Source organism: Hemicordylus capensis, chromosome 2 (assembly GCF_027244095.1).
Source record: "Hemicordylus capensis ecotype Gifberg chromosome 2, rHemCap1.1.pri, whole genome shotgun sequence".
NCBI classification, from domain to species: domain Eukaryota; kingdom Metazoa; phylum Chordata; class Lepidosauria; order Squamata; family Cordylidae; genus Hemicordylus; species Hemicordylus capensis.
Window position 1 is genome coordinate 394,283,933 of NC_069658.1, and position 27,716 is coordinate 394,311,648.

Genomic DNA, 27,716 nt, shown 5'->3' on the forward strand with positions numbered 1-27,716 from the left:
GTGGTCACCAGGAGCGCCGCTTCAGCCCAGCAGGAGGTGGTGAGCACAGCCCATGCCGGGCCTAGTCCAACCCTTCGACCGGGGGTCCCTTGGGGTCATCTTGACTAGCCCTTCTCCCAAAACAGTAACTCAACTACCATCTGATATGCCTACCTCCTGGGGGTTGTAGGTAGAGAACCTTCTCTCCACTGCTTTTGAAAGACATGAAGCCTTGCAATCAAAAAGGCATAAGCGGTCTAGGCAGTCCTCCCAGGCCACCTCCAGTGCTGAATCCTCCCCTTCGGAAACTCCTGCCCCTAAGAAGGCAAAGAAAAAGAGAAATAATGTTTAAAAAATCAAAGAAGTCCAGATCTAGGTCTAGGCAGCGGGTCCTCAGTGCTCATTCCTCTGAGGTTTCTGATCAGGGGTCCCCTCCCCCCGGGCTCACCTCCCTCAGGGATACGGAGAACTTAGCTAGTGGGGCCACCTAGGGCGTGGCTCAATGACACCCTCCTAGCTCCCTTGGGGATCCTCATCACACAGTGGGTTTTATATGCCAGGAGGACCTGGACCAACATAGATCTGAGGGCGAATGGTCTGATACCCAGGAACCAGACTCGCCCGAGGCACCCCTTAGACTTTTTCAGGTTCCAGATTTGGCCCCTCTGATGTCCAAAATGGTACTAGCCCTGTGTCTTGCCCCTCTTGCCCCTCAGGAGGCCCAACGAGTCGGTAAGAGTGCATTAGTTTTCCCTGGCTCCAAACACCTTGCCGTGGCTCTGTGACTTCCTAAGCAGTTTGTGGAAGCGGCCAAGGCCGAATGGTCCCTCTCCACTCAATTCAAAACGGCTACAGCTGTGGCTAATAAGCTCTATGCCTTTCAGCAAGAGGAGAGCGAAATTTTCAGTACGCTCCCTACAGATGCACCTGTGGTCCAATTAATTTCTGGTTCGGTTCTGACCAAAGATGGGGAAATCAGCCCTCAAGGACCTGGCAGACAAACGTATGGAGGGGCCACTAAAGCGCATCCATGAGTCCTCAGCCCTATCCATGAGGTCCTGGGTGGCAGCCTCTATGCTGGCACTGGCTTCCCTTATCTGGCTGGATTATTTGATTCAAGACCCCCTCTTGGACCTGGCTAGACTGCGCCAGACCCTTTTGAAATTGCACAAGGCACAAGCATTCATGGCTGATGCCACCCTGGACAAGCTGCGCTTCACCTCTAAGGCAGCTACGGCCTTTGTGGTAGGCAGGTGCAACTTATGGCTAAAATACTGGCAAGTAGATGCCACATCTAGGACCAATCTGGCCTCTGTCCCATATGATGGCCAAAAGTTGTTTGGGGATTTGGCCCTTAACAAAGTCCTTATCGAATCTAAGGACAAAAAGAAAGCTATGCCCTCTGCCACTAGAAGGCAGGACTGCTCCCAAGGCAGACGGTATTTTCAGCCTTTTCATTCCTTTCGGTCCTCCTTTGGAGGCAAGGACAGGGGGTCAAGGGCTCACCACCCCTACTGGGGTAGAGCCAGCGCATCTAGACAGCAATTTGGGAACAGGGCCTCCTTCTCTACCTTCTCCTCCCAATCCAAGCAGTCTAAACAGCAGGCATGACAGGGTAAGAGACGTGCCCCTAGGTGGTCACCTCCTCTCTCACTGACATGCTTGGGAAGCCTCCACATCAGATCTGTGGATGCTCTCCACCGTAAGGGAGGGCTACTCCATAGAACTGTCCAGCCACACACCTCCGCAGGTCCCTACCTACTCCCTCATCCAAATACAAAAAGAAACACCAGGACCTCCAAGGAGTAATACGTCATCTTCAAGCCATAGGCGCCATAGAACCAGTGCCTGTCCATCAGCAAGGTCTGGGCATCTACTCGATCATCTTTATAGTCCCCAAGAAAGACGGGTCATTGCGGGTGGTACTGGACCTGAAGCATGTCAACCACTTCATCCGCAAGCGCACCTTCCGTGTGGAGTCCCTGAGATCCATTGCAGAGGCCCTTCACCACTTAGATCTCCTCATGTCAGTAGATCTCAAGGAGGCCTACCTGCACGGGGCAGTCGCCATCTCCTCTGCTTCCTGTATGTGGGAGTGCACTACCAGTACAAGGCTCTCCTCTTTGGCCTCTCATCGGCTATGCGTGTATTCACAAAAATCTTGGCCCCTGTCATAGTGCACTTCAGACTTCAGGGTGTGAGGCTCTTTTGATATTTGGATGATCTCCTTATTCAGTCGAAGTCACACCAGACAGCTCAGTTGGACCTGCAGACCACCATCCTAACGCTCAGTGCCCGTGGGTTCGTCATGAACGAGGCAAAGAGTCAACTGCTCCCAGCACACCAGATTCTCCACCTAGGAGTTCTGATAGACACCCAGCTGGACAAGTTCTTCCTGCCCCAGAACCGAAGATACACCTTGGGAGTCAGAGGTACGCAAGGTCCTGAGCTCCAACCGCACACCCCTCATGGATCTATCCAAACTCCTAGGCCTGATGGTGTTGAGCCTACAGTCCATACCCTGGGGACGTTTCCACCGGAAGCCCCTGCAATGGTTCCTCCTCCCATTTCATGCAGACATAGCAGTCAAGTCCAGCAGACGGGTGACTCTGCCCCAGGAGGTTCGGCACTCCCTACGATGGTGGATCACCATCAGTGGGAAAGGAGTTCCTTGATCCCCCAGGATCATCATGACTACAAACACCAGCAAAAGAGGATGGGCAGCTCACTGTCAGCAACTCTCAGTACAGGGCAGGTGGTTGGCAAAGTAGTGCCAACACAGCATAAACTGGCTAGAACTCAGAGCCATCCACCTAGCCCTGCAGGAGTTTGAGACCTCACTGCTTCACCGCCATGTGCTTATCTTCATGGACAATACCACGGCAAAGGCTCATGTGACCCGACAAGTGGGGTACCAGGTCCCGGTCCCTCCAGGCAGAGACAGCGTTACTGTTCCACCGGGTGGAACACCACGCGGCATCCTTGATGGCACATCACATACAGGGCAATCTGAATACAATAGCGGAGTGGCTGAGCCGCTCGGACCTACGCCCGGAGATGTTTCTCCTCATCATGCAGCGCTTCGGACTACCCCGGTGGACCTGTTTGCGACTCCAGCAAACACACATCTATCCCGCTTATTCATGAGGTTTTCCTGCCAGCAGGCGGAAGCAGTGGACACTCCCTCGGCTCCATGGCCACAAGGCCTCCTCTATGCGTTCCTTCCAATCCCCCTTCTGGCAAGGGTTCTTCACAGAGTCAAGTTTCTACGAGCCCAGATCATTCTGGTGGCCCCATTCTGGCTGTGGAGGCCGTGGTTTGCGCAACTTCTCAATCTTTCCTCGGAACCCCACCTGCTGCTTCCCGTCACACCAGATCTACTGCAACAGGGGCTGGTTTTGCATACAGATCCAGGCTGGTTAAAGCTAGCTGCCTGGAAACTCCTGAAGCACCACGTGCCTCCTGAAGCACCACGGATACTCGGCATCAGTCCTAAACACGATGCTGGCTTCCAGATGTCCATCCATGAACCAGATATATCAATCTACATGGAGGGCCTTCCTACGCTGGTCGGACCGCCACGGGGTACCAAGAGGGTCAGCTTCCATGTCTCACCTGCTGCAGTTCCTGTAAGATGGCCTAGACAAGGGTTTTCTTGGCTAACACACTAAAACGCCAAGCCTTTTCCCTCGTGGGTCTAATATCGGGAACATTTGAGGGAGCCGGCCATCACCACCCACACATGAAAGGTTTCCTGCAGGGTGCTACTCTCCTATCTCCACCGGTGGTTCATCGTTTCCCCAGTTGGGACCTGCATACTGTCCTCAAGGCCCTCCAGGGTCCCCCCTTCGAACTATTGTAATCTGTTCCCCTACAGATGCTCTCACTCAAGCTCACGTTCCTAGTAGCCACCACCTCTGCCCACAGAATTTCTGAACTCAGGGCTCTCTCTGTACATAAAAACCTCTGCATTTTTTCGGAGGAATCTGTGAGGCTAATCCCAGACCCCTTTTTTTGCCCTAAGGTAGCATCTACCTTCCACATGTACCAAGATATTTTGTTACCTTTATTTTGCCCTCACCCGGTTCACCCGGCCAAGAAGGTGTGGCACAAACTTGATGTCCGCAGATGCCTCAAAAATTACATCAGGCGGACCAAGCACATTTGGACCTCCAAGTCCCTATTTGTTTCTTTTCTGCCACGATCTATGGGCTAACCAGTAGCACCCGCCACCATAGATACGGTAGGTGGCTCAAGGCGTGCATATCTCTGGCATACGAATCCCACAACCTTAGGGCACCCACCAAGGTTGAACCCACACAGAGCATCTGTGTGGCAGTACACTCCTGCCGCCTTCTACCTCAGTCTCCTTTCCCTGCCTCCGCCCTCCCCTCCCCCCCCACCCTCTGCATCACCCTCAGTGGTTTCATATAGATGCAAACAGCATGGAGTCAAGATGGAACCCTAATAGGGCAGTGGCCTAGGTCAGACTTTGACAAATTTTATTGGGAGTTAGAAGCCAGCCCAAAAAATTAGGATCCAGACTCATTTTTTTGCCTCCATGATTTCGTGACTAACTGGAGCTCACAAGCAAAATTTTACACCATCCTTCAACTGCATACATGTAAAATAATAAAAAAGTTTTAAAGTTTAAACTGTTTCCTTAAAAGCTAGCTACTAATGGATCCTGAAATCCAGAGTGCCAATATAAAGAATGATCATAAAACATAAACTTTATTTTCTTTAATAATACACTATGAGGGAAGGCATGGCAGCAATACCTGCTTGAAAGACTGACTGACACTCCTTGGATGCCTGCTTGCCTGTGTGATCCAATTAGCTAATCATAGGTGACTGTATTTCGGGGAAATATCTTTCCCTTCTTCAGTTTTGTTTCCTGATGATTAAATTGTAACAAAAGAGGGACACCTTCCCTCCTTTGCAAGAGATAAGCAGTTTTGATAATACTAACACAGGAAACTTGGGTAAAGAACAAGAAGCTGTTTTAAAGAATTTAGGGAGAGCAAGTGCAACTCTCTGAGCAACCAGACATATTGCATGAAAAGGCTTGAAAACTAAATGCAAGGAGAGCGCATCTCTGGAGGTGTTTCCTAAGTAAAACAAGCAGTGTAAATTTTCATGCTTCAGAAGGTAGGGTAGGGGAAAACCTACCCCAAAGAGAGGGCATGTAGTGAGTTTCCATTTGCCTCTGTCATGTCTGCAGTATATTTCCATGGAACTGAGTGAACTGGAACTGAGGGAAAGAGGTGTGGCTGCTACAAACTGCAAGGTATAGGTCTAGTCAGTTGGAGAAAGGAGTGGCAGCGGGCACAGAATGTCTACGCAGCCTTCCCCCTTTCTCTCTCTGTCTGCAACTGAAGTGCTCAGGGCTCCCCTCCCACTTCATGTAATCAGCTGAGAGAGCCGCTGTGGCTACTGCTTCCTTCACCTTGAAGAGAAGGTTTCTTGGGAACCCAAGCCAGCTGTGGCCCAACCAGATACCTCTGAGAAGCCCACAGGCAAGAGGTGAGGACATGCCCTCTCTCTTGCTGTTGCTCCCCTAGTACTGGTATTTATTCTCTCATCTGCTGGTAGTGAAGGCTGGTAATTTTAGGGAAGCAAAAGGAAATAGTTTTTCACACAGTGTGTAATTAATCTATGGAATTCTCTGCTACAGGATGAGGTGATGGTCACCAGCATGGGTGGTTTTTAAAAGGGTGGTTTTTAAAAGAATTTCAACAAATTCACAGAAGAGAGGTCTATCAATGGCTACTAGTCTGGTGGCTACAGGCCATCTCCAACCTGAGAGGCAAGATGCCTATAAATACCAGCTGTTCCTTTTCTACTCTACCCTTGTTCTTCTTTTCCTCCTCCACCTCACTGCACTTTGAATAAGGCAGGTCTATACACTGGGGACAAATTCTCACACAAATGGTAACTGAAAGAGAAAGAGAGATTCTCAGCAACGATGCAGTGCTGCTGATGGGTGGGAGGAGAGAAGGAAGTGACTGGTGGTGGCCAAACAGAAGCACAGGGCCTCCTTATACAGGGCTGGGTGCCAGGATTAGATTTTTAGGTGCAGTGACAAGCTGGTGCCTGGGATTTGTCGGGGCCTGGCCTAGCAACACCTTCTGAAGCATGCCATCCAGGTAGGATTGGAACCAACAGAATTTGCCATCCCAGACAGGCGTTCTAGAAGGATGCCATAGTCATTGATGTCAAAAGCTGCTGAGAGGTTCAGTAGAACCAACTGGAGCTAGTCAGGGAGAGTCAATCAAGGTACTTTCAGTCGCAAAGCTAGGTTGGAATTCCAACTAAGATGGATCTAGATAATCCTTCTAATCAAATATTCCCTGGAGTTGACACCTCCATCCTCCTGAGCTCCTTGCCCAAAAAGAGGAGATTTGAAACCAGTCTGTAGCAGTCCAGCTTGAAGGGATCCAGAGAAGGCTTCTTCAACAAAGGTCTCACAAGCAAGCTACTAGGGTTTTGACAAAATTGCCACTTAGTAATTGGGAAATTCTATTCATAGTCATCAGTCTTTCAAGGTGGACCATCTTAATGCATCCCTCATCCCTACAGAGGATAAAGGCCATATTATATCTAAACCATATTGGGTAGTCATATGAACATGAAAAGGGGGTTATCCAAAACTCCCGCATCCCCAGATCACTCCTTCCTTCCTGGTATCAAACGCCAAGTCAAGTATGTGCCCTGCTGCATGAGTAGGACAAGATACTAGGTCCATGGTTGTCATAGAGAGCATGAAATTCTCAGTATAGACACTGAAATCCCCCAGCACAATAAGCCAGGGGGAATCCAGTGGCACAGCCAACCATTTTCATCTGCTCAGGCAGGGAGATGGTTAAACAGTGGCATGGGCAGTACATCAACAGAATCTGTCTCAGGAACCTACTACCAAGTGTAAACCCTGAAAACCTGGTGACTAACAGACAGGGCACTTAGAGAAATGGAGTCATGATAGAGTACTGCAGCCTTACCTCCCGGCCCCTCGTAATCTAACCTGCTGTAGTGCTAGAAAACCTGGTGGACTATACTGGAAGAAACTCACCTCTCTTGCTTTGTCCAACCACATCTCCATCACACAAGCCAGGTTGGAATGCTCATCTCAGATTTAATCCTGAATGGAAGGTGATCTCCCATTCATTGACCTGGCATTAAACCAGCAAAATATTAAGGTTTGCGGGGTGGGCTGGGGGAGTACTAGGCCTTCCTGTGTCACTTTGGATGGGAGCATTACTGGAAGAGGGGACAGTTATTAAGCATTTAGGCCCTCTTCCTCAGGACATCTGCCTCTGCCCACCACTCTCTCTCTAGGTGTGCTCAGGCCCCACAAACAAATCACCCCACTGCCAGCCTCTCACTGACCATTGGATGGATTCACCCAAACAAAGGCAAGATATGAAATGTAAAAATGTCCACTGCCAAACAAATAAGAGTGGTACAGCTGACCAGAATATAACCCTTGCAGCATCAACAAGGAAATTGAAATAGCCCTTCCCAACTCTTCTTCAACTAGGGGCGCACTCTCATTAAACTCCCAAATTACCAAGGTGAAAAGGGAGTGGTTCTTACCCAAAGAAGTGACCCAAAAGGGTGACCCCTATTTTGGTGCCACCCTCTTCAGGTGGCAACCCAAATCCATACAGACTCCAAGTATAAGCTCCTGCTTCCAGGCAGGTACCAGCTTCCAGCTGGAAGCTGACAAATCCCTCCTGGGCAAAGCCAATTTTGGGGTTATGTCTGCCCTTAGCACAGCACCTCACTTCACCCTCTGGCAGTAGTGCAAAACCCAGAAGCACATATGATTGTATTTTCATATTGTACCAACACTTTCAGCAAGGTTCTACAAATTGGCCTGATGGTCAATGGCAGCTGGATCTTTTTGGCGGCCACCTGTCCCAGGTTACCCAGTAGAAAGGGAGAACCACTTCCTCCCCAAGTTCTCAATGCACCGCAGAGGCAGAAGGGATTTTGCTTTATCTGAATGCGGGAGACAAACCTTGTTCCTGAAGTCCTCTTCACAGGCAAATTGCGGGGGGGGTGTCATTCTCTTACTATATTTTGGTCTTTGGAAACACACACAAACAGCAACAGCATCAGCATAAGCTTGTAGGAGGACTTTAGAACGATAAGATCAGTGGCAACCACAAATAGTTCCTGACTACTAAGGCTAGACAAATGTGTAGACCATTGACTTTTTGATGTCTTTGCTTTGTCCTGTGTCATGAAGTCTTTACTTCATAGAACGCTTTGGATCATGTAGAAGCAATTTGATCTTGTCCAAGAAGAGTGTGAGCATTGATTGTATACATTTTCAAGATGTGTGTCGGGATTGCACAGAGTTTGGGGGATTTTTTTTTTTAATCAGTTCTAGGTTTGCAAAATAAGGCTGTTAATATCTTGTGGTGTATCTCTTGATATATCTGTGTCTAAAATTATGCACACCATTGCATGCAATTAAGCTCAGTCAAAATAAATGAGACTCATTCTAAGCATGCTTTTTCAGAAGAGAGTTCTTATCAATGGGCTACTTCAAAGTACATTTGGCTAGTGCCCTGGTAGCTTGTTTAATGGTGTACAGGATTTAGCCTAATGTCTCTTTAAGAAATATCTGAGTAAGAAAATCCTCTTTGAATGCCATAATTCCATCCTTTTAAATCATCAAAGGATTATGGTTTCTTAGAATTGCCTTGTTTGTAATCCTTTTTAACATACTGCTAGATATAAATTTTTAACTATTGACCCAGCAGTAGTGCTATGCAGCTATTTTTATTTTATTTTTACATTTATATCCTACTTTTCCTCCAAGGAGCCCAGACTAGTGTACACGGTTATGTTTACCCTCACAACCACTCTGTGAGGTAGGTGAGAGAAAAGTGACTGGCCCAGGGTCATGCACTGAGTTTTATGGCTGTGCAGGGATTTGAACTCAGATCTCCCCAATCCTAGTCCAGCACTCTAACCACTACACCCACTGGCTGTCATTTCAGTAAACAAAGTTCCTGTGAGATAGTAGTTCAGTTCTCAAGAAATGTCCACAGGAAAGGAGAAGTGGGTCTGTGGCTGATGGCCACACCTTTTTTGACTGCTGATGTGCCTGCTGGCCATGTATTTTACTTGCAGGAGAGAGAGTACTCATGTACTCCACAGAGCAGTTAACTGAATAATTGGGGAGGGGGCACTTCCATGGTGGTTGTGGGTATCATCCCTTGTGAAAGCCAGCCAAGTAGCCATTGTGAGGGTGCCTGGGGGATGCAGTCCTGCTTCCCCTGCCACAGTACTGAACATAGGGAGGTTTTCTTGAGAAGAGGGCTAATGTGTCTTGGTAGGGGTGCTGTATTTGTAATTGTGGCGTAGTGTGGCACCTGCTATCATAGAAGTCTGGCTGTAATCCTCTGCACACTTAGATGGGAGTAAGCCCCATTGAATGTAGTGGATTCAGAATAAAAATGAATAGGATCAGCCTGACTGTACAAAACCCAGTTTTATATAAGGGACTGCTTTGGGAAGGAGTTGGCACATTTACAGCTCTTGTTGCAGGACATACTGGCATCTTCCCTCTAAGCTGAGCCTCAGTTGTAGGGAAATCACCCTCCATTGATGCTGAGATAACCTGATACTTTCCAGCTAGTTTAGCTGGAGCTCTTGTGAGAGATGGTGAGGAGATTGCTGCTAATGGGGCACATGGATTTTCTCTGCGCTCATGCCCACACAGTGTGGGTATTTTGTTCTTATATTTTTAGTTCTGTAAAGTATTAGCACTTTCCTGAAATACCACAGGACTCAAGAGCACTCAGGCGTGTGTGTAATGACCTGTCATTTCAAGAGCTCTTTTCTCTTTGTAGGGGATTCCCCCCCACTTTAAAAATAATTGCAGCTGTAGTGTGTCCAACTGTATGAAGGGGGTGTTTGTTCCATTTTTACTCCTTAAGAATTACACTTGCACAGTTTAGTTTCTGCCACTACAAATCCAGGAGACTATATGGTTTGCACAAACCTGAACATAGAATTTCTCATGCCATCAGAGTTTGTTTTCTGTCTGCTTTGAAAGAGGGCGTTTCCCTGAGAAAAGGCACTTTTTAACATGCAGTGTTCAGTGTTTGAACGTATTGTTTTTTACTGAAGTAATGAAAACACTGCTCACCACTTGTAGCTTGAATCTTAAATCTAGACTAATGGCAATTTGATAGGTCAGACTAGCGGCTCTTACTCTATCTCCGGTTTCTTCCTTCTATTTCCACTCTTCATTCTGTGCTATAGAATATGCACCTGTTTAACGGCGTCTTTGGCACTGCTGCTGTGTCTGGAGCAGATGTAAGAATGACTTATGATTCTCCTGAATCTCTCAGGAGATTCTTCTGATTCTCTCAGAAGCAAAATTATTACATCCTCGGAACAGCAGGGGCGTGATGTAGTTGATACTTGATAGCAAGATGGGAAGCAGTTATACCCCTCCTTTTTAAGAGGAAGCTTTCTGACATGATGTCGGTTGTATTTTGCTAGATACAAAAAGCAACCCGATCCTGTCTCTACGCGAATGTAAGTTCCATTGATTCCTCCAGCCCATGGCTTTTAGGATTATAGCATTAGCTTCTGCACAGAAGGCAGGAATGCCCCACCCTAGCGTGGCAGAAATTATGGGAAGCCCCAGCTTTAAATCGGAAAAAGTGTCATGTGTTGGAAAATCCAGAAATTGCACGCCTCGGTGGTTGATCGCTGCTTAGGACTCTCCTCAAACGGGGGACGGGAGAGCGTTCTCCTTCCCGCCCCCCTTGGGTGGATGAAAGGGCAATTTGCGTTTCCTCACATAAAGGGACGGGCTGAGAGCGGACGCGCGCGCCTCGAATTAGGGGGAGCTCCCCAGTATTGGATTCGAGAGGAAATCGGCTTGCCCACGCGGGGAACGCTCCCCACTGGGCATAATGCCGGGGGCAGCAGACGTCGCCCTGCGGCTGAGCCTCGAAGCCTGCTGGCTTTGTGTGCGCGCGCGCTTTGGAGGAAGAAGGAGAAGAGGCTGAGCAGTGAGCAGCAGCCCGGCAGGAGGACGAAGGAGGTTGGCCGGCGGGCTGGCTGAGGGCGTGGACAGGGCGGCCTCTTTCGCTATCCTGTTCGCTGGCTGGAGGGGGCGGGGCGGGGCCAGGCTCGTGTCGTTTCCCCCCTTGCTGCTGCGATTGGCTGCGGCTAGTGCCACTCGGCGCTTCCTGGCTGCGCCCGGAGCTGAAGGGAAGAGCGGCTGCAGAAAGAGGAAGCGGCAAAGCGGGGTTGAGCCGGGAGGAGGGAGGGGTGCAGGGCGCGGCCTCTGTCATTGATCTGGGCTACGTGCCTCAATTCCCCGTCTCTGCCTTTCCTCCTAGGGCGGATTGGGCCCTGCTCTGTGTGAAAGACGGCGCCCGAAGTCCAGCAGAAAGCGCCAGCAAGGGGCTGAACCGGGAGTCTCGGGAGGAGGCTTCAGAGAGGACTCCTTTTCTATCCACCCCCATCGTTGCTGTCCACGAGCGGCCCGAGCATGGAAGCAGTCGCCAAATACGATTTCAAAGCCACCGCAGACGATGAGCTCAGCTTCAAACGGGGGGATGTTCTTAAGGTAAGTGCTGCACAAAGGAGGAGAGATTGCCCTCTGGAGGTTTCCTTGGAAACTATTGCCCCCTTTCTCTGGAAGGTCTGTCACATCATTCCTAACACTCTGCATCCAAAGGAGGAAAAAGACTTGGCTCCTTCTGCCCTAATTGTAAATGCCTTTGATTGATGTTGCAGTCTGGTTGCCTCCAGTTCTGCCCTCCCCCCTCTTCAATCCCTCTTCCTGGTTTATGGATGCCAGATTTCTTATCTGCATAGCAGGAACCATGGTATTATCCTCAGTGACTGCTGCTGAGTATGGATCACTCTGTTCCTGTATACATTGGTTCTGCATAAAAGTATAACAGACTAACTGCTACCCTTTGTAATCCATAGCCTTTGGGCCTAGGGGTGTGTGTCTGTTTTTCACATGTACACACACACCCCTGCCAACTGAGGATAACACTTCATGCATCTGGTAAAGTGGTCTACAAAAGCTCATGCCTCAATAAATCTGTTAGTCTTTAAAGTGCATTTGGATAGGCTGCAAAAAGACTAGAGCACAGCTGTCTCCCTGGAATTCAGTATATTCTAGCTTGTGTTTTGTTCTTGTTTTGGTGTTACAGTGGTGGTGGGGGTTCAACAGCCACTTTTGTATGTTCACCTTCTTGAGAAGTAATGATGATGCTCCTTTGGGATTGGATTATATTGGCCTTCATTTCTGTTGGTTTTCTTAATGCGATAAACCTGTCCACTGGAAAATGGTGGGAGGGGGCAGGTGAATATTCAAGTGCATTTAGTAGGGAATTGTGTGCTTAATTTCTGCATGTGTGTAAGAGTCCTTGTGACTATACATGAAGGTCCTGATCCTGCAAAACTCTTATAAAGGCCTACTGTTAGTAGAATAACCGTATATAATGACATAAGAATCTCTAAAAGGGGGTATTATACATTAGATTGGCTGTAGTCCAGGAGCGCACCCAGTGGATGCCATGCTTGAAGGGCAAATAGAGAAGGGGTGAGGAGACAGAGTAAGCCAGACTGGGCTGTCCCCTTCATTCTTCCTTGTCACTTAGCCATTGCTCACTGGCTTTGTGTTCCCTTCATGGAAGGATGAATCATAAGAATCGTTAACTTGACTATTTCAGTCATGATTTATGTTCATAACCTTATTGTATACCTTACGAATGCAGTGCAAGAGAGCTTTTTATTCATTGATAACTGATCTTGAGATTAGAAGACTTAGAATTCCATAGAAAATGGCTACATTTTATTTCACTGAAATAGTGCGGGTTCATATTGTATATAGTCCTACATGCGTACATCTTGAGAGGAAATGGGACTAAGCAGTAGAAACATAAGCATTATCTGTTGAAGAGTGGAATTTTATCAAGTTTGCAGTTCAATGTGGGTCTTGCTTCTGATAACTAGGAATTGCACTATTGGGTAATATGGCAAAATTGCTTAATCGCCTTCCTGAAGACATGTGTGTTGCTATCTCAGTCTCATGTTGCATGGCCACTTCCATTTTATTCTGATGTAAATATAAATTTGGCCCCTGCTACTTTGGAGTAAAGCGGGCATGATGCTGATCACAAAGATGGTGGTGTAGATTGGACTGGAATTACTTCGAGTTCAAATCCTGCTCAGAGTTAATAACCTTGTTTAAAGCCACTCAGTGAGTTTCATAATGCAGCAAGGATTGTCATCCCCATATCCAAACTGATCATTCTGCCCACCTCACTGGCACTGCAGAGAGAATTATTTTAAGCATTGCTCTTTGAAATAGACTTCTATTCCAAGTCTAGGAACATAATAAAAATTACATCAGGCTTTGGTCCGAGACCAAATCTAATTTTTACTCCTCAACAAACATAATTTTGATTCTGCATTTTAAAAATTGTACTAATACTTAGTAGCACATATGCTCAGCTGTGTAGCCATGCTGACTACATGGACATTTGCATAATAAAGTCAAGACCTTACATCTTTCATCCAGTGTGTCTTAAAAAGAAACACTGTTGCAATGAAACAATTAGAAATATAGCTGGTATTGATAAGGAAGCCCTTTAAGGGGTTTTGCAACTTCCTTCTGCCTTGACAGCCATTTGGGGGGCAGGAGATATTTTCATGAGACCTGCTGTGGGTTGCCTTTTGGCAACCCATCAGCTGCAATAAGGGGACACTACCCAAGGGGATCACTTATCTAGCTAGCAACGATATCCCATCCTTTTTACTTTGGTTTTGGTCCCTGGTGGATCCCCTTCATGAATGGAGGGGTTGTGGTTTTACATATTTTGTGGTTTTAGTTTGGCTCACCTGTGACTTAGTGGATAGTGAAGGTGGTAAATGCTTCCCTGAGGGAGAGAGAAATAAGCATTTTTTTAAAAAGCAGTGGTGAGATCTCTCCTGAGGAAAATCTTAGTAGATCCTACCTTATTGGATAATTGCTTACTATTATCCAGCAAAGCGCTCAGGTGAGTGTTGGCAACCCAGATGTGGGTTTTTCTGGATGAAAGTGTCTGGACCCACTTCAGTCTGGTTTCTGGTGTGGTTTGATGACTTGGATTGCCTTGGTCATCCTGGACAGTGGACAGTCTGTGACTGGATAGAAACTAGATGGGGAGGAAGCATTCCTTTTTGTTCTGCTGGACCTTTCAGTAATCACTGTTGCCTTTTGGATTCACTGGCAGAGATGAAACTGAGGCACCATTTTATGGTGACTTTTCCTTCTTGGAAGATCAGCTGGGAAATTTCTGCTCAGTGCCTTGTTCTTTGACATTCTATGGGATTCTGGCTTCTCCCTCATGAAGTTTAACATCTAAATTGAATTATTTGTGGGGTGTTGGTTTTTTTTTGGTGGGGTGTTTTTTGTTTTTTGGTGGGGTGTTTTTTGCCCATGTGGTGTAGTGGGTGTAAAACTTAAGGCTTGGAAGACAGGTTTGAATCCCCATTCAGCCATAAAATGCATGAGGTGCCCTTGCGCCAGTCTGAGCTTGACCTGCTTTTCAGGGTTGTTGTTGAGGATAAAGTGAGGGGTATATACATTGCCCTGAGTACCATAGTCACTGCACTGGTTACCCATTCGCTTCCAAATTCAGTTCAAAGTCCTGGTTCTTACCTTCAAAGCCTTGCAGGGCTTGGTGCCTGTTTACCTACAGAATCGCCTCTCCCATCCAGTTACATCCCATCCTGTTAGATCATTTCAGATGGCCCTTTTGTTGGTCCCTGATTTTCGAGAGGTTCAGAGTTCTAGGACCCTTGAAAGGGCTTTTTTGGTTGCTGCCCCACTTCTTTGGAATTCTCTTCTCCTTCAGATTCGTCTAGCCCCCTCTTTGCCAGTTCTTAAATCCTTACTGAAGACCTTACTTTTCCACTGGGCATTTGCCCTGTAGTTTACTTAGTTTCCTTTCCATTACCTATTTTAGTTTGCAATTTTTAATGTAATTTCTGATTGTAATTTTTAATGTTACCTTATTTACATGTCATTGTACACTGCCCGGAGTCTTTGGAGTGGGCGGTATATTAAATGCTTCAAATAAATAAATAAACAGCAGGATAAAGCAGTTGTAATGATGCTGATATGAAGCTGTCTCCTTTCCATGTTGTTCTAGGAAGTTTCTGGACCAGCGTCTAAGATTAGTAATGGGCTGGAGCTAATGAACTGAAGAATAATCTTGACAAGACAGAGGTGTTCTTGGTCAGCAGGGCTGCAGATCTAGGAAGAAGGATTCAGCCCATTTTTGGAGGGAGTAGTATTCCCCTCGAAAAATCAGGGTGGCAATTTGAGTTCCAGGGTCCGGTGCTGCTTTTTGATCAGGTACCAGATGATCAGGTACCAGTTGCAGGTCAGGATGTGGAATCCCCCCCCCCCAAAAAAAACCTCTGGAAGACCCAACTTGCCCCTTCTTGCTTAATATTTTACCACTCTTGAAGACTTTTTGTGGTGGTTTCAGCAGACTTTTTTGAGTCTGGATTCTGTGTGACTTTTTTTTTTAACGCCCGAGGGGAACAGTTTTAAAAAAAACACACAGACAACACAAACATTAGAACCCCTGGGCTGCTCGGGGGTGTTGGGCTCGAGATCGAGCCAAACAGGGCAGGTTCGGTTCGAGGCAATCTCGACATCGTACTCTCGAACTGGGCATGATTGACATTGAGCCAGTTGGAATTCAATCCTGTTTGCATAACACACACACATGTAGAATGAGAGGACAGGTCCCTGTCCCAATCAGCTCACAATCTAAAAGAGACATGAGAGGAAAAGGAGGAAGGAAAGTGGATTCAGTGAAACGATGTATGATTATTTTTATGTACACTTACTTTACAGTATGTTACGAGGAGACTCTGGGTTGGGGCAAAAGGTCTGCAGAAAAGATAGATTTTAAGGAGTGATTTAAAGGGAACAGGAGGGATGGCATCACAGAGCATTCAGGAGGTGGCTCAGGAAATAAAGTAGAATAAAAATAAATGTAGCTGTATTGATTTAGATCAAAAATATGAAGTAATACCTCCATAAAGACATACTGGTTTAATAGTTGGTTAATTTGGAATTTTCAGAGATTTAAATTGATAATGACTTTGTTAGATGATGAAAATTATTTTACAATATGAATGAACAAAGGTTTCTGTTTTAAGTAAATTCTGTCACCATTATCGGTCATGACAAATAGTCGGCTGTACAGTGACGAGAAATGATCCCCACTGCAACTAGGGGTGTGCACGGAACCGCGGAGCTGCGGTCCGGCACTGGGGTGGGGGGTTCCTTTAAGGCGCAGGAGGGTTTACTTACCCCTCCCACCGCTTCCCCCCCCCTCCAGAGCCTGTATTTTATGGAGTAATTGCTCTTACTATTTCCTTGAGCGCCCCTTCTCCAGCGCTCTGCTGCAGCAATTGTTTTAGTAATGGGACGGCAGGATACCTCCCTGCCGCCCCTTCCCCTGCTTGGCATCATGGCGTGCAGTGCAGAAAGGCTTTAAGAAGCCTTTTGTGCGCACGCACGTACTTTCTTAAGTACACGGAGCGGAAGGATATCTCCCTGCCGCCCCTTCTTCTGTTCCGCTTTGCTGCAAAGTGCAGGGAGGTATCCTGCCACCCCATTACTAAAACAATTGCTGCAGCAGAGCGCCGGAGAAGGGGCGCTCAAGGAAATAGTAAGAGCAATTACTCCATAGAATACGGGCACCGGAGTGGGGAAAGCGGTGGGAGGGGTAAGTAAACCCTCCCGCGCCCTTAAGGGGACCCCCCACCCCAAACCACCCGAATCCGAACCGCCCATGTCCGGACCAGTCTGGAGGCCTGTAGAATGGCCTCCGGATCAGTCCGGGCACATCACTAACTGCAGCCCCACCCTGCAAGAGATTGGTTCTTAAGCATGTCTTTTGAAGTCCTCTGAGAACAGTAAGATGTCATGCACTTCATCAGTGAATACTTCATATCTGTAGGAAAATTATTTCCAATTTGCTAACACATTTGGATTGCAAAGTAATTGGTACTAGACACACTACATCTGTTGGTCGGCATATTCCGTGTTTTGAGAATTTTTGTGATCCTGGCTAAATTATCATTATGCTTAACAGTAACCTGTTGTATCAACAAGTCAGAAGATGTCTATTTCACTTGACAATTTCAGATATTTAGAAAGAGAGTCTTAAAAATGAATACATTGCAAATCAAATGCAATCTGACAAGATTTTTCTTTGTATGGCCACAATGTAGAGAAAATGTCAAATACTTGCTACTTTTGTGTGTTTGGCTTCCTTAGATAGTTACTTATTATCACTACTGGTGAACATGTAACTGGTGTCTGATCAAGGAGAATGTGGTTCTTAAAACGCTGTTTTCAGAAATCATAGGTTTGAACTGTTCTACAAACAAAGATGCTTAAACTATTAGTAGTGCATTTCCACATTCATTGAGCAGAAAGAAAGGTGCATGTTATCTAGCTCCAGTTTGATTTTCAGAAGATAGCTTGCCTGTGAAATCATGGTACCATTACTGCAATATGCCCATATTCTGGGCTTGATTGAGTTATATTTGAACAACATCGATAAGCTGCTTGCTCATTAGTAACCTTATGACTATGCTGCAAACAAGAATAAAGATATTAAACCTACTCAAAACTCTGCAAACCAGCTAATGTATGTGTGGTATAGTGTGATACATTTTTTGCTTCTGACATTGAAACTGGGCAGAACCTGTACAACCTTGTTGGGAAGGTCTACCGCCTTGTACAATGGTGTCTGGCTTGCTTGCCAGACAGCCTTTGCCTTCAAAAATGCAGGGTGTTTAACCTGCAGTCTCAATGCTTTCTTCAAGCTGTTTTAAACTTGTACAACTTAAAACATGTATATCTTGCGCTCAAGTCAGTTCACAATGATTAAAATCAGAAAACATCCATCTTCTCTCTCTCACTCTCACACACAAGTTTTCAGCCGTGTTTCTAATGCAAGTCTCCTGTATATTAGCTCTCAAATGCTTTCTTAAAGAGAGAGGTCTTATGTACAAGCCTCCTAAAAACTGTCAAAGATGCACTATACTCTGTTTTTTGCTGAGCTTCCTCTGTTCCATAACTGGGGTGACCACCAGGAAAGCCCTGCATCTTGTTGAGGTCATTCTGACCTCCCTTTAAGATGGAATATGAAGCAAAACACTGAAAGAAGATTCTGATGGAAAGGCATGTATTGGGAAGCAACATCTCTGAGGTATGTCTGTCCCAACACATAAAGAATTGCAAAGGATAAAGCCAGCACCTTGAATTGGACCAGAGCACTAATAGATTAATGTAGTTTCTGCAGGATTGGTGGCGTAGGTTCTCCCCTCTCTGTGTCAGAAAAGAAGAGCCATAGCATTTTGCTGCATCTGTAGCTTTGGCATCTTCAAGGTGTATATAAAGCATTCTGTAATTGATTTAAGAAGCTAGAGGCATGTTTGAGAGTAGTGAACCCCCTGTCTTCTTAGAAGGGTACTCCCTCCATGTTAAATGTGAGTAACTGATGGAAGGTGCCCTTGGCCACTGCTACCACTTGTGCCTCCAGGCTCAGTGCTGGATATAGGAGCACCCCAGGCTTTGAACCTGCATTGATGTACCAACAGCCAATCCAGGTAAAGATGCTCCCTTCTAAAGCATTCCTCTCACTTTCCTGTGACTATTCTGGATTCCACTGTATTTTGGAAGGAGTGGGGGGATGTTATACATTCTCCTACATCCAGAAATCTATGGACTCCACCTTTATCAGTGCTGATCTGACTGTTTTATAACTTGAATATTGTTCATGATCCATTTAGGTTTTTCAGATTATACACTGGTTCTCCTCTGTAATTGGGATCACTCACTCTCAAGTCTGTGTGTGTTGATTGTAAGGCTACTAGATACTGTTCCAGAGAAACTATATTGTGCTTCTGGCAGTTTTTTGTCCTGTTAGTCTCTCTGCCAGCTGGCAAGTGTAAACTGTGCTGATATTTGCTTTTGGTTTGGCATAGAGTGGAAGAAAAGTAAATAGATTCCATTGCCTAACAAGGGACAGACTTGACTGTCCTTATTTTGTCTCTTTTATACTGGCCCAGTTCAGATGCAACACTAAACCATGGTTTGGTGCTATGTGAATAAACCAAAGGAGCTGTGAGCTCACACACTCCTTCCTACCCTTCTGCATGTGAGAGTAAGAGGGAGTGTACAAACCTATAGGAACCCTAGGCTTTCTCATACAGCACTAAATCAGGGCTTGACAAATCCAAGGTGTCAGGGAGCTGTAGCGCCTAGACTAGGATATTTGGAGTCAGTTATTATTATTAAATAAAATCTTCATTTGTCTTAGACAGTCCTGTTTCTGTTCTAAGTATGTGACTTCTAAAGGGGACAAAGAGAAGCCCATTTACCCTTCCTCCATAATATCTGGTAACTTGGTCAAGTTTTGTAAACTGTGGTCATTTTTGGGCTGACTCCTAGAGCCAAAGAATCTGGATCTAGGAGTCAAGGCCTGCACTAAATTATAATACTGTGTTACATCTGCGCTGTGTAGTGTAATACTTAGTATGTGAGGTATTACACACAATATGAATGGACAGAATTTTGTTTGTGCTTTGTAGAATATTAAATGTTTACATCTTATAGAGTGCTTGGAAGATGTGGAAGAATTGAATATCTGTAATCTACCATGACATCTGATGAAAGATGAACAGTTATTGTCAAAAGGGATTTAAGAACATGAATGAACTGTGATTTTGGGGTGCTTTTTTGCATATTTAAATAATATAGCTGGGAACAAATCTCTACTGGAAACGCCATTCCTTTATGCCTTATTTTAGTGAACTCTTGGGAATCATTTAAATGTGAAATTGCTCAACAACTGAATATTTTCTGTATGGATTGAAGAGTGCCTCAATCACTTTTCATTTGTGCACTAATAGTATTTGGGTTGGCTTAATAGAGACTTTAAGGCTTCTTCCTATTCAGCACCGATAACAGCTAAGCTTCATAGTCAAGTGGTGGTCACATGATTCCCCTGTCCTGGTAAATTTTTTCTCTCCTTCCCTTCAGATCAGATGTCAAATAGAATTGTGTGCTTCCAGAGAGCTGGTGCTGATATTGCACTTTCAGTTCCTGCATGAAAAACACTTTTGAAACTTCATTGTAGAAGAACATATTTGTGTGATGGGAGTTGGATGAAGTGAGCAAAGGGCAGTAAGATTTCCCATCCATGCTTCCTTCTTCTATAAAGTGACTTGTGGTGTTCAGATTTGCAGCCCATTTCTTAAAAACCACTAAACTAATTCAGACAAAACTAATGTGTGTTCTATGTTGCAAAGAAAGAAAAAGAAAAAGCAACAACCAAAAACTTTTCACATAACAGTCAGGTCAGGGAGAAGGATTTTAGCCTAGTCTTCTCCCTCATGTGCTTGTTTTCAGTCCAAGAGCTGCACCTCATAATTGTTCCAAAGATATTCCAAAAGAATAGGAAGGCCTCTCCTGATCGTGATCTGCTATGTGTGTGTGTGTGTGTGTATTCTTACCCCTTCAAGAGCTTCTTGCTTAATGGTTGGGACTTAGTTAAGAAAGGATTGGTTTCATAAATGTATGTTGATTACTTGAAGACTGAAGCATCAGTGGTGAATTGCATGTATGAATGAATCATTTGAGAAGACCTTAAATCCCATCAGATGAATGGCTTTTCAGTAGATTCAAATGATGCATTTACCTGTGAATCAAGTGATAATACATTAAATGTTGTGCAGTCATGTGTGAAACAGCTTTGAACCTTCCATTATGTTACTTTAGTTTGTAAATGGGACAAGTATAACTGCCAACTCTGATTCAAAGAGGCTATGAAAGAACTCCTCTGAGAAGTAGCTGAAAACTGACATTTTAGCATGAGAAAACAATCTTAAGTCAAATTTGGCTTTGTGGGTTAGACCAAGTGGATCAGCTGTGGGGCTCAGTACAATGTTGACAAAACTAGTTTACAAACTTTTCAAGATGTATATTGCATTTAGCTGTATAGTAGTAGCACAGTATTTGGAGGCAGCACTGTCAAATGTTAAAACCTAATGTATTTCTGTTATATGATGGATCAATAATATCAAACTTGAGTACAAAAGCAGCAATCGCCCAAATGTGCTTAATCCCAAAAATATGTACAGAAGGACATTTAAGTCAGATGTATTTTTAGCTAGATATAAATGTTTGCATACTGGTTTGTCTTTAAATATCCTCATGGCAGTTAGTGAGTATTTTAAGTATCTTCCATGGAATAAGAATCCTACATTAGTAAATGATACCTTCTGAAAACTTAATGAATACAAGATAAGCAAATAATAACAGGTCTTGTGGCACCTTGAAAAGCTAACAGATTTTTGCAGGATAAGCTTTTGTGGACTATGTCTACTTCATCAGATGTATGATGAAGTGGACTGTAGTCCTCAAAAGTAGGGATGTGCCTGAAGTTGCTTCGCTGCCGGCGGGGGTAGTTCTTTAAGAGTGGGGGAGGGTGCACTCAACCCTCCCGCCACATTTCCTCCACCGGCACTCTGTTATTTTCAAGCCCCTTGGGGCGGCAGCGTTCCTCCCTGCCGCCCCATTGTCCTCATTGACCAGAAGTACCAATCGCGTGTGCACCTGTCTGCCATGCACAAGTGCGCACGTGACGGGCGTATGCATGATGGGTACTTCTGGCTGATCAGGACAATGGGGCGGCAGGGAGGAACGCTGCCGCCCCGGGGGGCTTGAAAATAACACAGCGCTGGCAGAGGAAATGCAGCGGGAGGGGTGAGTGCACCCTCCCCCGCCCTTAAAGAACTACCCCTGCCAGCGCCGAAATGGTCCCTGGAGCCGAAATGTTTAGGAGGCTTTTATAATGGTCTCCAAAACGTTTCGGGCTCAAACCTACTCAAAAGCTTATGCTAATAAATTTGTTTGTATTTCAGCAACAGGATTTGTTTCTTTTCTCTTTTTTTGGCTGCAACAGACTAGCACAACTATTATTCTTGAAGTACATAAGCAGAGATAAAGAAGTGTGCAGTTTTGCCTAACCCCTTGAAGAGGCAATGAGACCTTCAAATGCAAGACTCTAAATTAATATTTTTTTAGGTAAGCACACTTCGTCAGTCTAGTGTAAGAGTTGATTTCCATTTACAGCTCTCTTAATAGTGTCTTTGTTTAGTAGACAACTGTGTTGGCCTTCAAGGGCTCACACTGAAAGCAGATAAGATTATACTTAGTTTCAGTTGTACATATTCACTCCTAAGCTACTTTATTTTCAAAAGAGAGTAATGCTAGGTAAGTAATGAATGGTGTATCCTGGCCGTTGGCCATATAAGCTATAGATTGTATTTTATTTTTTAATTAGGCCAGGTTAAAAACTTCTACACAGAACTGTGAATGCACACAGTACAGAATGGTAATAGATATAAATTAGTGCCACAGTAGAGAGACTGCAGCTGAAGTCAGCTGTTTATTTCCTTAGTTACCATCTGGGGCTTTAAACGCTCACTCTTGAGTTGATCAAACTGACTCTTCTCACCATTTCTTTTTGAGGGCCAGTTCATACAGTCATCAGATAAAGTGCTTCTACTTGGAGTCTTACTTTGTGTGGGCTACTCCTGAGGGTTTAAAGTAGAAATAAACTCCCCAAAACAGCCTCGTCACCTCGCGGCCAACACCACCTACTCCTCCTGATGATGTCTTCCCTTCATTTCTCCGTCTCCACACTCCTCAGCTGTGGCCACATCCTGCAAGAAAGGGATTCATTGATGCCTGAATTAAAGACTCCACATCTCCTCAGGCAGTTCCTCTGACACCCTTGGTCCCCCTCCTGCAGCAAAGCCTTAGCCTCAGCAGTATCTTGTGGCTCCCCTCCTCCCACTTGCTTTCTCATTAGATTCTTCATGTTCCTCACTCAACCTTGCAAGAACCAGGCCGTTGAGCAGCAGAACTCAGAAGGCAGTCTCTCTTGGACCAGCTGTGGCAGGAATAGAGCCAAGGAATTTGGATCAAAAGGGGAAAGGTGACAGCGGAGAGGCATCATCAGGAGGGGGTCGAGGCAGGAAATGGCGGCGGTGGAGAAATGTGGAGGCTGACTTTGGAGTAATTCATGATGCTTAATCCTCATATAAGTGAAACTAGCCAACAATAAGAGTACTTGATTGCAAGGTCGTCACCCATGAATAGGTGAAACAGTGAGAAAGGAACCTGCAATATTCAGGGGTCTCCTGTACATATGCTCTTCTTATTTAATGAATACCACGGGAAAGCAGGTTCTATCTTGGACAACCTGGGGAGATCTCAGATTTACTTGAACTTGGAATCTCCTTGTCTGAAAAGTGCCTCCTGTACACAGTGAGGAGGGTAGGGGAAAGGTGGAAAGAGTGTACACACAAGTCCAAGACCAACCCACTGGTCCAGTTAGTTCATAATCAGAAACCATGGTTTCCTGCCATGAGAACGAGTCTCTGCAGGGTATGGGCTCGCATGTTTCCCATGCCCCCAACACATACACAGTACAGTTTGCATATTGGAGAAGTAGAAGGAAAGCTTTTGCTTTCAGTTACTAGTTAGGCACAGTTCTGCAGTAGGTATGAACTTTAGTTCAGACTACGATGGGGTGAGGTGGGGGGGACCAGGATCAAACTGTGGCTTCAGATCCTAGTTTTTCTGAATTGTGGTTGAGTTAAACCCCAGTTTGGCCGTGTTTTACCTAACATGGAATTGTGGGTTACTTCCAGCCAAAGGTAAAAACTTCCCGTTTCCTTTATTGTGTGAAAGAGGGAAAGGGGTTTGTGGAAAGACCATCACTCAGCTGCTCATTCTCACACAATGTAGGGGATTGTCATCCCTCTTGATGGATTGTTATCTCCTACTTGCTTCACCAATAGACAGATTAGCTTCAGGTAGATCAAAACAGGTTGATTCAGCCCTCTTTCTTAGCAGAAGCTAGATCCCCAGTTCCTTTCCTGTCTTGCTCCTGCCAAGAAGCATAGGTGGGAGCTCCTGTGCCTCAGCCTTTCAGCTTTTACCTACCTTTGGTGAGAAACATCCTCCTTCAGCCCTTTTTTCTCTATACCTTACAAACCAATTTCTTTTCATTACTTTTTGCTTCTCTCTTTACCCTCCTCTGACTCTTAGCCCCTCTCCATGAATCCCTCTTTGGCTGGTGACATTTTAGCTGGCTCTCTTTTGGAGGAGTCTGCATCTGCAGAAAGGGGTAGGGTTTTCTCCAGAGTGAAGCCTTCTGAAAGGCACTGACTCCGTTTGGTATTGCTGTTCTTTTGCCCCAGCCATTGGCACTATGCTAAACTGACCTGGGGTGAGCCTGGAAAACCATCACACAGAAACTGCTTGCCTGAGCACAAGCTGATGGTGTGTTGTTTTGTTCCATCCATCCATGTACCAGTTCTTAGATCCTCTTTGGTAGTTACTAGTACAATTTTTAATTGGTGAATGCTGATTTCTGTTAAAGCTGACCAAGAAGGCACTGCAGCTTAAGAACATATTTTTTTATTTACATTTTTTTAATTTTACATTTTATATCCCACTCTTCCTCCAAGGAGCCCAGAGCGGTGTACTGCATACTTAAGTTTCTCCTCACAACAACCCTGTGAAGTAGGTTAGGCTGAGAGAGAAGTGACTAGCCCAGAGTCACCCAGCAAGTATCATGGCTTAATGGGGAGTTGAACACAAGAACAGCCCTGCTGGATCAGGCCCAAGGCCCATCTAGCCCAGCATCCTGTTTCACACAGTGGCCCACCAGATGCTGCTGGAAGCCTGCAAGCAGAAGTTGAGGGCATGCCCTCTCTCCTGCTGTTACTCCCTGCAACTGCTACTCAGAGGCATCCTGCCTTTGATAGTAATGAAACCTGTATTTTCCTCTGATTTATGACATTCTAGACTAGTAACAATCTCTGGGCTACTGATGCTTGTAGAATTGCACTTCAGGGTTTAATTTTTTAAAAAAAATCACATCTCCTTTTATAGAATGGGGATTTCTAAACACTAGGTGCTTTACATGCTTTCTCTGTTGCTTCAGAGAGCAAAGTACTACTATTGCATCACCACAGTGGTGCGTGCATGTCTATGTGTATCTGTTCTACAGCAGTCTTTGCACTTGCATTTCCCTTGCTTGTTCTACAGGTGCAGTTTACTCTCAAACCTGAGTGCACAGAGGTGTTTTGTAAATGTGAGAGTAAATAATGTCAGAGTCATTTGCAGGTTCTCTACCACAGCAGAACGTGCTTGGATGTGGTAGAGGGAATTTTTAAAAACAGAATGAACATGCTTCATTTCAATTGCATGAACAGAGCTAGTAAAACTGAGTGTCTGGGCTTTTGGCTCATCTGCATTCATATATGAAAGTAGACTAAGATGGTTCGTAAAAAGGCCGTAGGATATTGGAGTACTTCTGAGGTAGTGACCTCAGTGCTTGACTAGTAATGATTCTGAAGATCCCTGAGGCTTATGCTCTTAAGTTCTAGTAAATGAAACAAGTTTTTCTATGCATATATAGATCTTCTAGATATTTTAAAAACCATCACAATGTCTGTTTCAGTGGAGCATTAACATGACTTCATGAGTCCTTAACATTTACTGTGTCTTGACATAGTAAATTTTTATCAACTACAGTATGTATCAGTATATCAGTATCAACTACAATATGTACCATGGCAGTAACTAGAACACTTTCAAATAATAGCATTTTTCAGTCTAGTTGTGCTACATTTGTACTGTTGGTCTCTGGGACAACTTAATATCTTATGTGGAACTCAAAGTGGTACTTGAGCTCATTTGCGTGTGTGCGTGTGAGCTGACTTACATAAAAGTGTTCCTCTTGAAAAATGTTACTTTTGAGTTGTATTTGAGCCAACAGGTTCCAATAACTATAGTGGCTGATCTAAGGTGCCTGAATGGGATCTGAACAAATCAGCTCTATCTTTTCATAACACACAACTTTAGCAATGCCACTTTAGTTTGGTGTTGAGTTGGTTCTGCTAGTTTTCAGAAGCAACATGTTAAATGTCAGTAGTTGGACATGGATTGATTTTTTTAAATGATCTTAGAATTCCCCATTAGCTTTCTGAGTTATAACATGACAGAGAAGAATTGTGCTCAAAAGAGATAACTGTCATTTGAACTACTAGATTGAACTTGTAAATGGGTTTATTGTTTCAAAGCATATCACAAATGAGTAATGTAGAAGATAGAAACCTGCTCTATATGTCACTTTAAGTTAGATGTGATATGATGTGTAGGGTATTTCATTCTGTCATTCTTTCAGATAGTGCATTCAAAATGCAGAAAATTAACCAACTAGTTGGATTTTGTCTATAGGGCTGGAGTAGAGAACTTGGCAACTATAAATCAGTGCTACTTGAAATACATGTAATGAGAGTCAGATGTTTGGTATGTCTACTGAAAACAACTGATTGTTTCTGGAGTACTTGTGTTGCCATACTTGCTCATAAACATGTATATTACAACATGTGAATCTGATCATTTAGTAAGCATAGTCTGGACACGGGCCAATGCTAGTGTTAAGATACCTCAGAGGAGCAAATAGTCTCAAAGACAAGGGGAGTTGAAATAAAATTTGTTGACATAACTGAAGCACAAGGCAAATGGTAGTATTTGGCAACCTTGATAGCACAAGGTATAAAGGCAGTTCCCAGGGACTGAAGAAGGGGGAGTGAGAGAGTGAAGGCACTAGAATGTTGGTAGGAGGGAAAGAGAGAGAGAGAGATTTGTTACCTCTCTGCTGTTTCTGTGTGATGCCAAGAGAGTACTTCCCATCTCTAGAGAAGATTTAGGGTTCCTAACAAAGGTTATGCCAAAGAAGGACAAGGAAAGGCAGTTGGATCCTGGCATGGATCGCAGGTTTAGATGGCTCTGTGTAAGCCAACAGTCAAGCAGATGGACAGCACTGGAGTTCTCCAGCAGCCAGGCACAGAGGTAAGCCCACAAGAAGCCCATACACATAATTACCCAGCCTCAAGGGCATCGATCTAGGGGGTTTCACTTGGAGTCTAGGGACTCTGAGTCAGACACGAGTGCTCTTATGCAAGCCCAGCCATAGAGAATGACCTAGAGACTTGGTTTCCCAAGAACATCCAGGGCAATATAGTAACTGTCTCACTCGAGCACTCAAAGCACAGTGATTTCAGTTTAATGGATCTGGATCTCATGATCCAGTGTTGCAGATTGAGGGCTTAGCAGTTCAGTGACATCAACTCAAATGGGTAAAAGGGAGTGAGCCCAAAGCAAGTGCCCAACTGGATGAGTCTCTCTGGAGCAGTAGCTAGTAGCACATGCTGTGAAACTCCTGAAGCAATATCAGGCTTTGCTACCTATCGAGAATCTTCCTCCAAGGAACAACAATCACACGGGGGAACTGAACCTTTTACCCGGTTCTGTTCACTGCAGGGCTCTAAAAGTGAGGAAATTCTGGAGATAACAAGAGGTCCAAGAGACTAAACTTGGACAGGGTGTGGGTGCAGTTGTAACAATTCAGAAAAGCCCAGAACAAAGGGGCTCTATTGTGCTCAGTCTGCAGTTTCCAAGGATTTGTGTGGCCCTTTTAGATTCTTAATCAAGAGTAAGTTTCTTCAGAAGTGTGTGTCACTTTCATAATACCTTTTATTGAAAAGGATGACGCATAAAATGAGTTCAACAG

The 27,716-nt window shown here is 45.0% G+C and overlaps 1 protein-coding gene across 4 annotated transcripts in view; it reads left to right on the forward strand.

The window, feature by feature from the left end:
• Positions 1-27,716, forward strand: part of GRB2 (growth factor receptor bound protein 2) — an 89,736-nt gene that overhangs the window by 8,248 nt on the left and 53,772 nt on the right. For 3 of the 4 annotated variants that reach the window (XM_053297684.1, XM_053297685.1, XM_053297686.1), the window contains one exon: positions 11,358-11,587. In XM_053297684.1, coding sequence (XP_053153659.1) covers positions 11,510-11,587 — 78 coding nt within the window. In that variant the 5' untranslated portion in view covers positions 11,358-11,509. Of the gene's footprint in view, positions 1-11,230; positions 11,588-27,716 lie in introns of those variants that run through there. The other variant, XM_053297687.1, reaches the window with a different exon arrangement.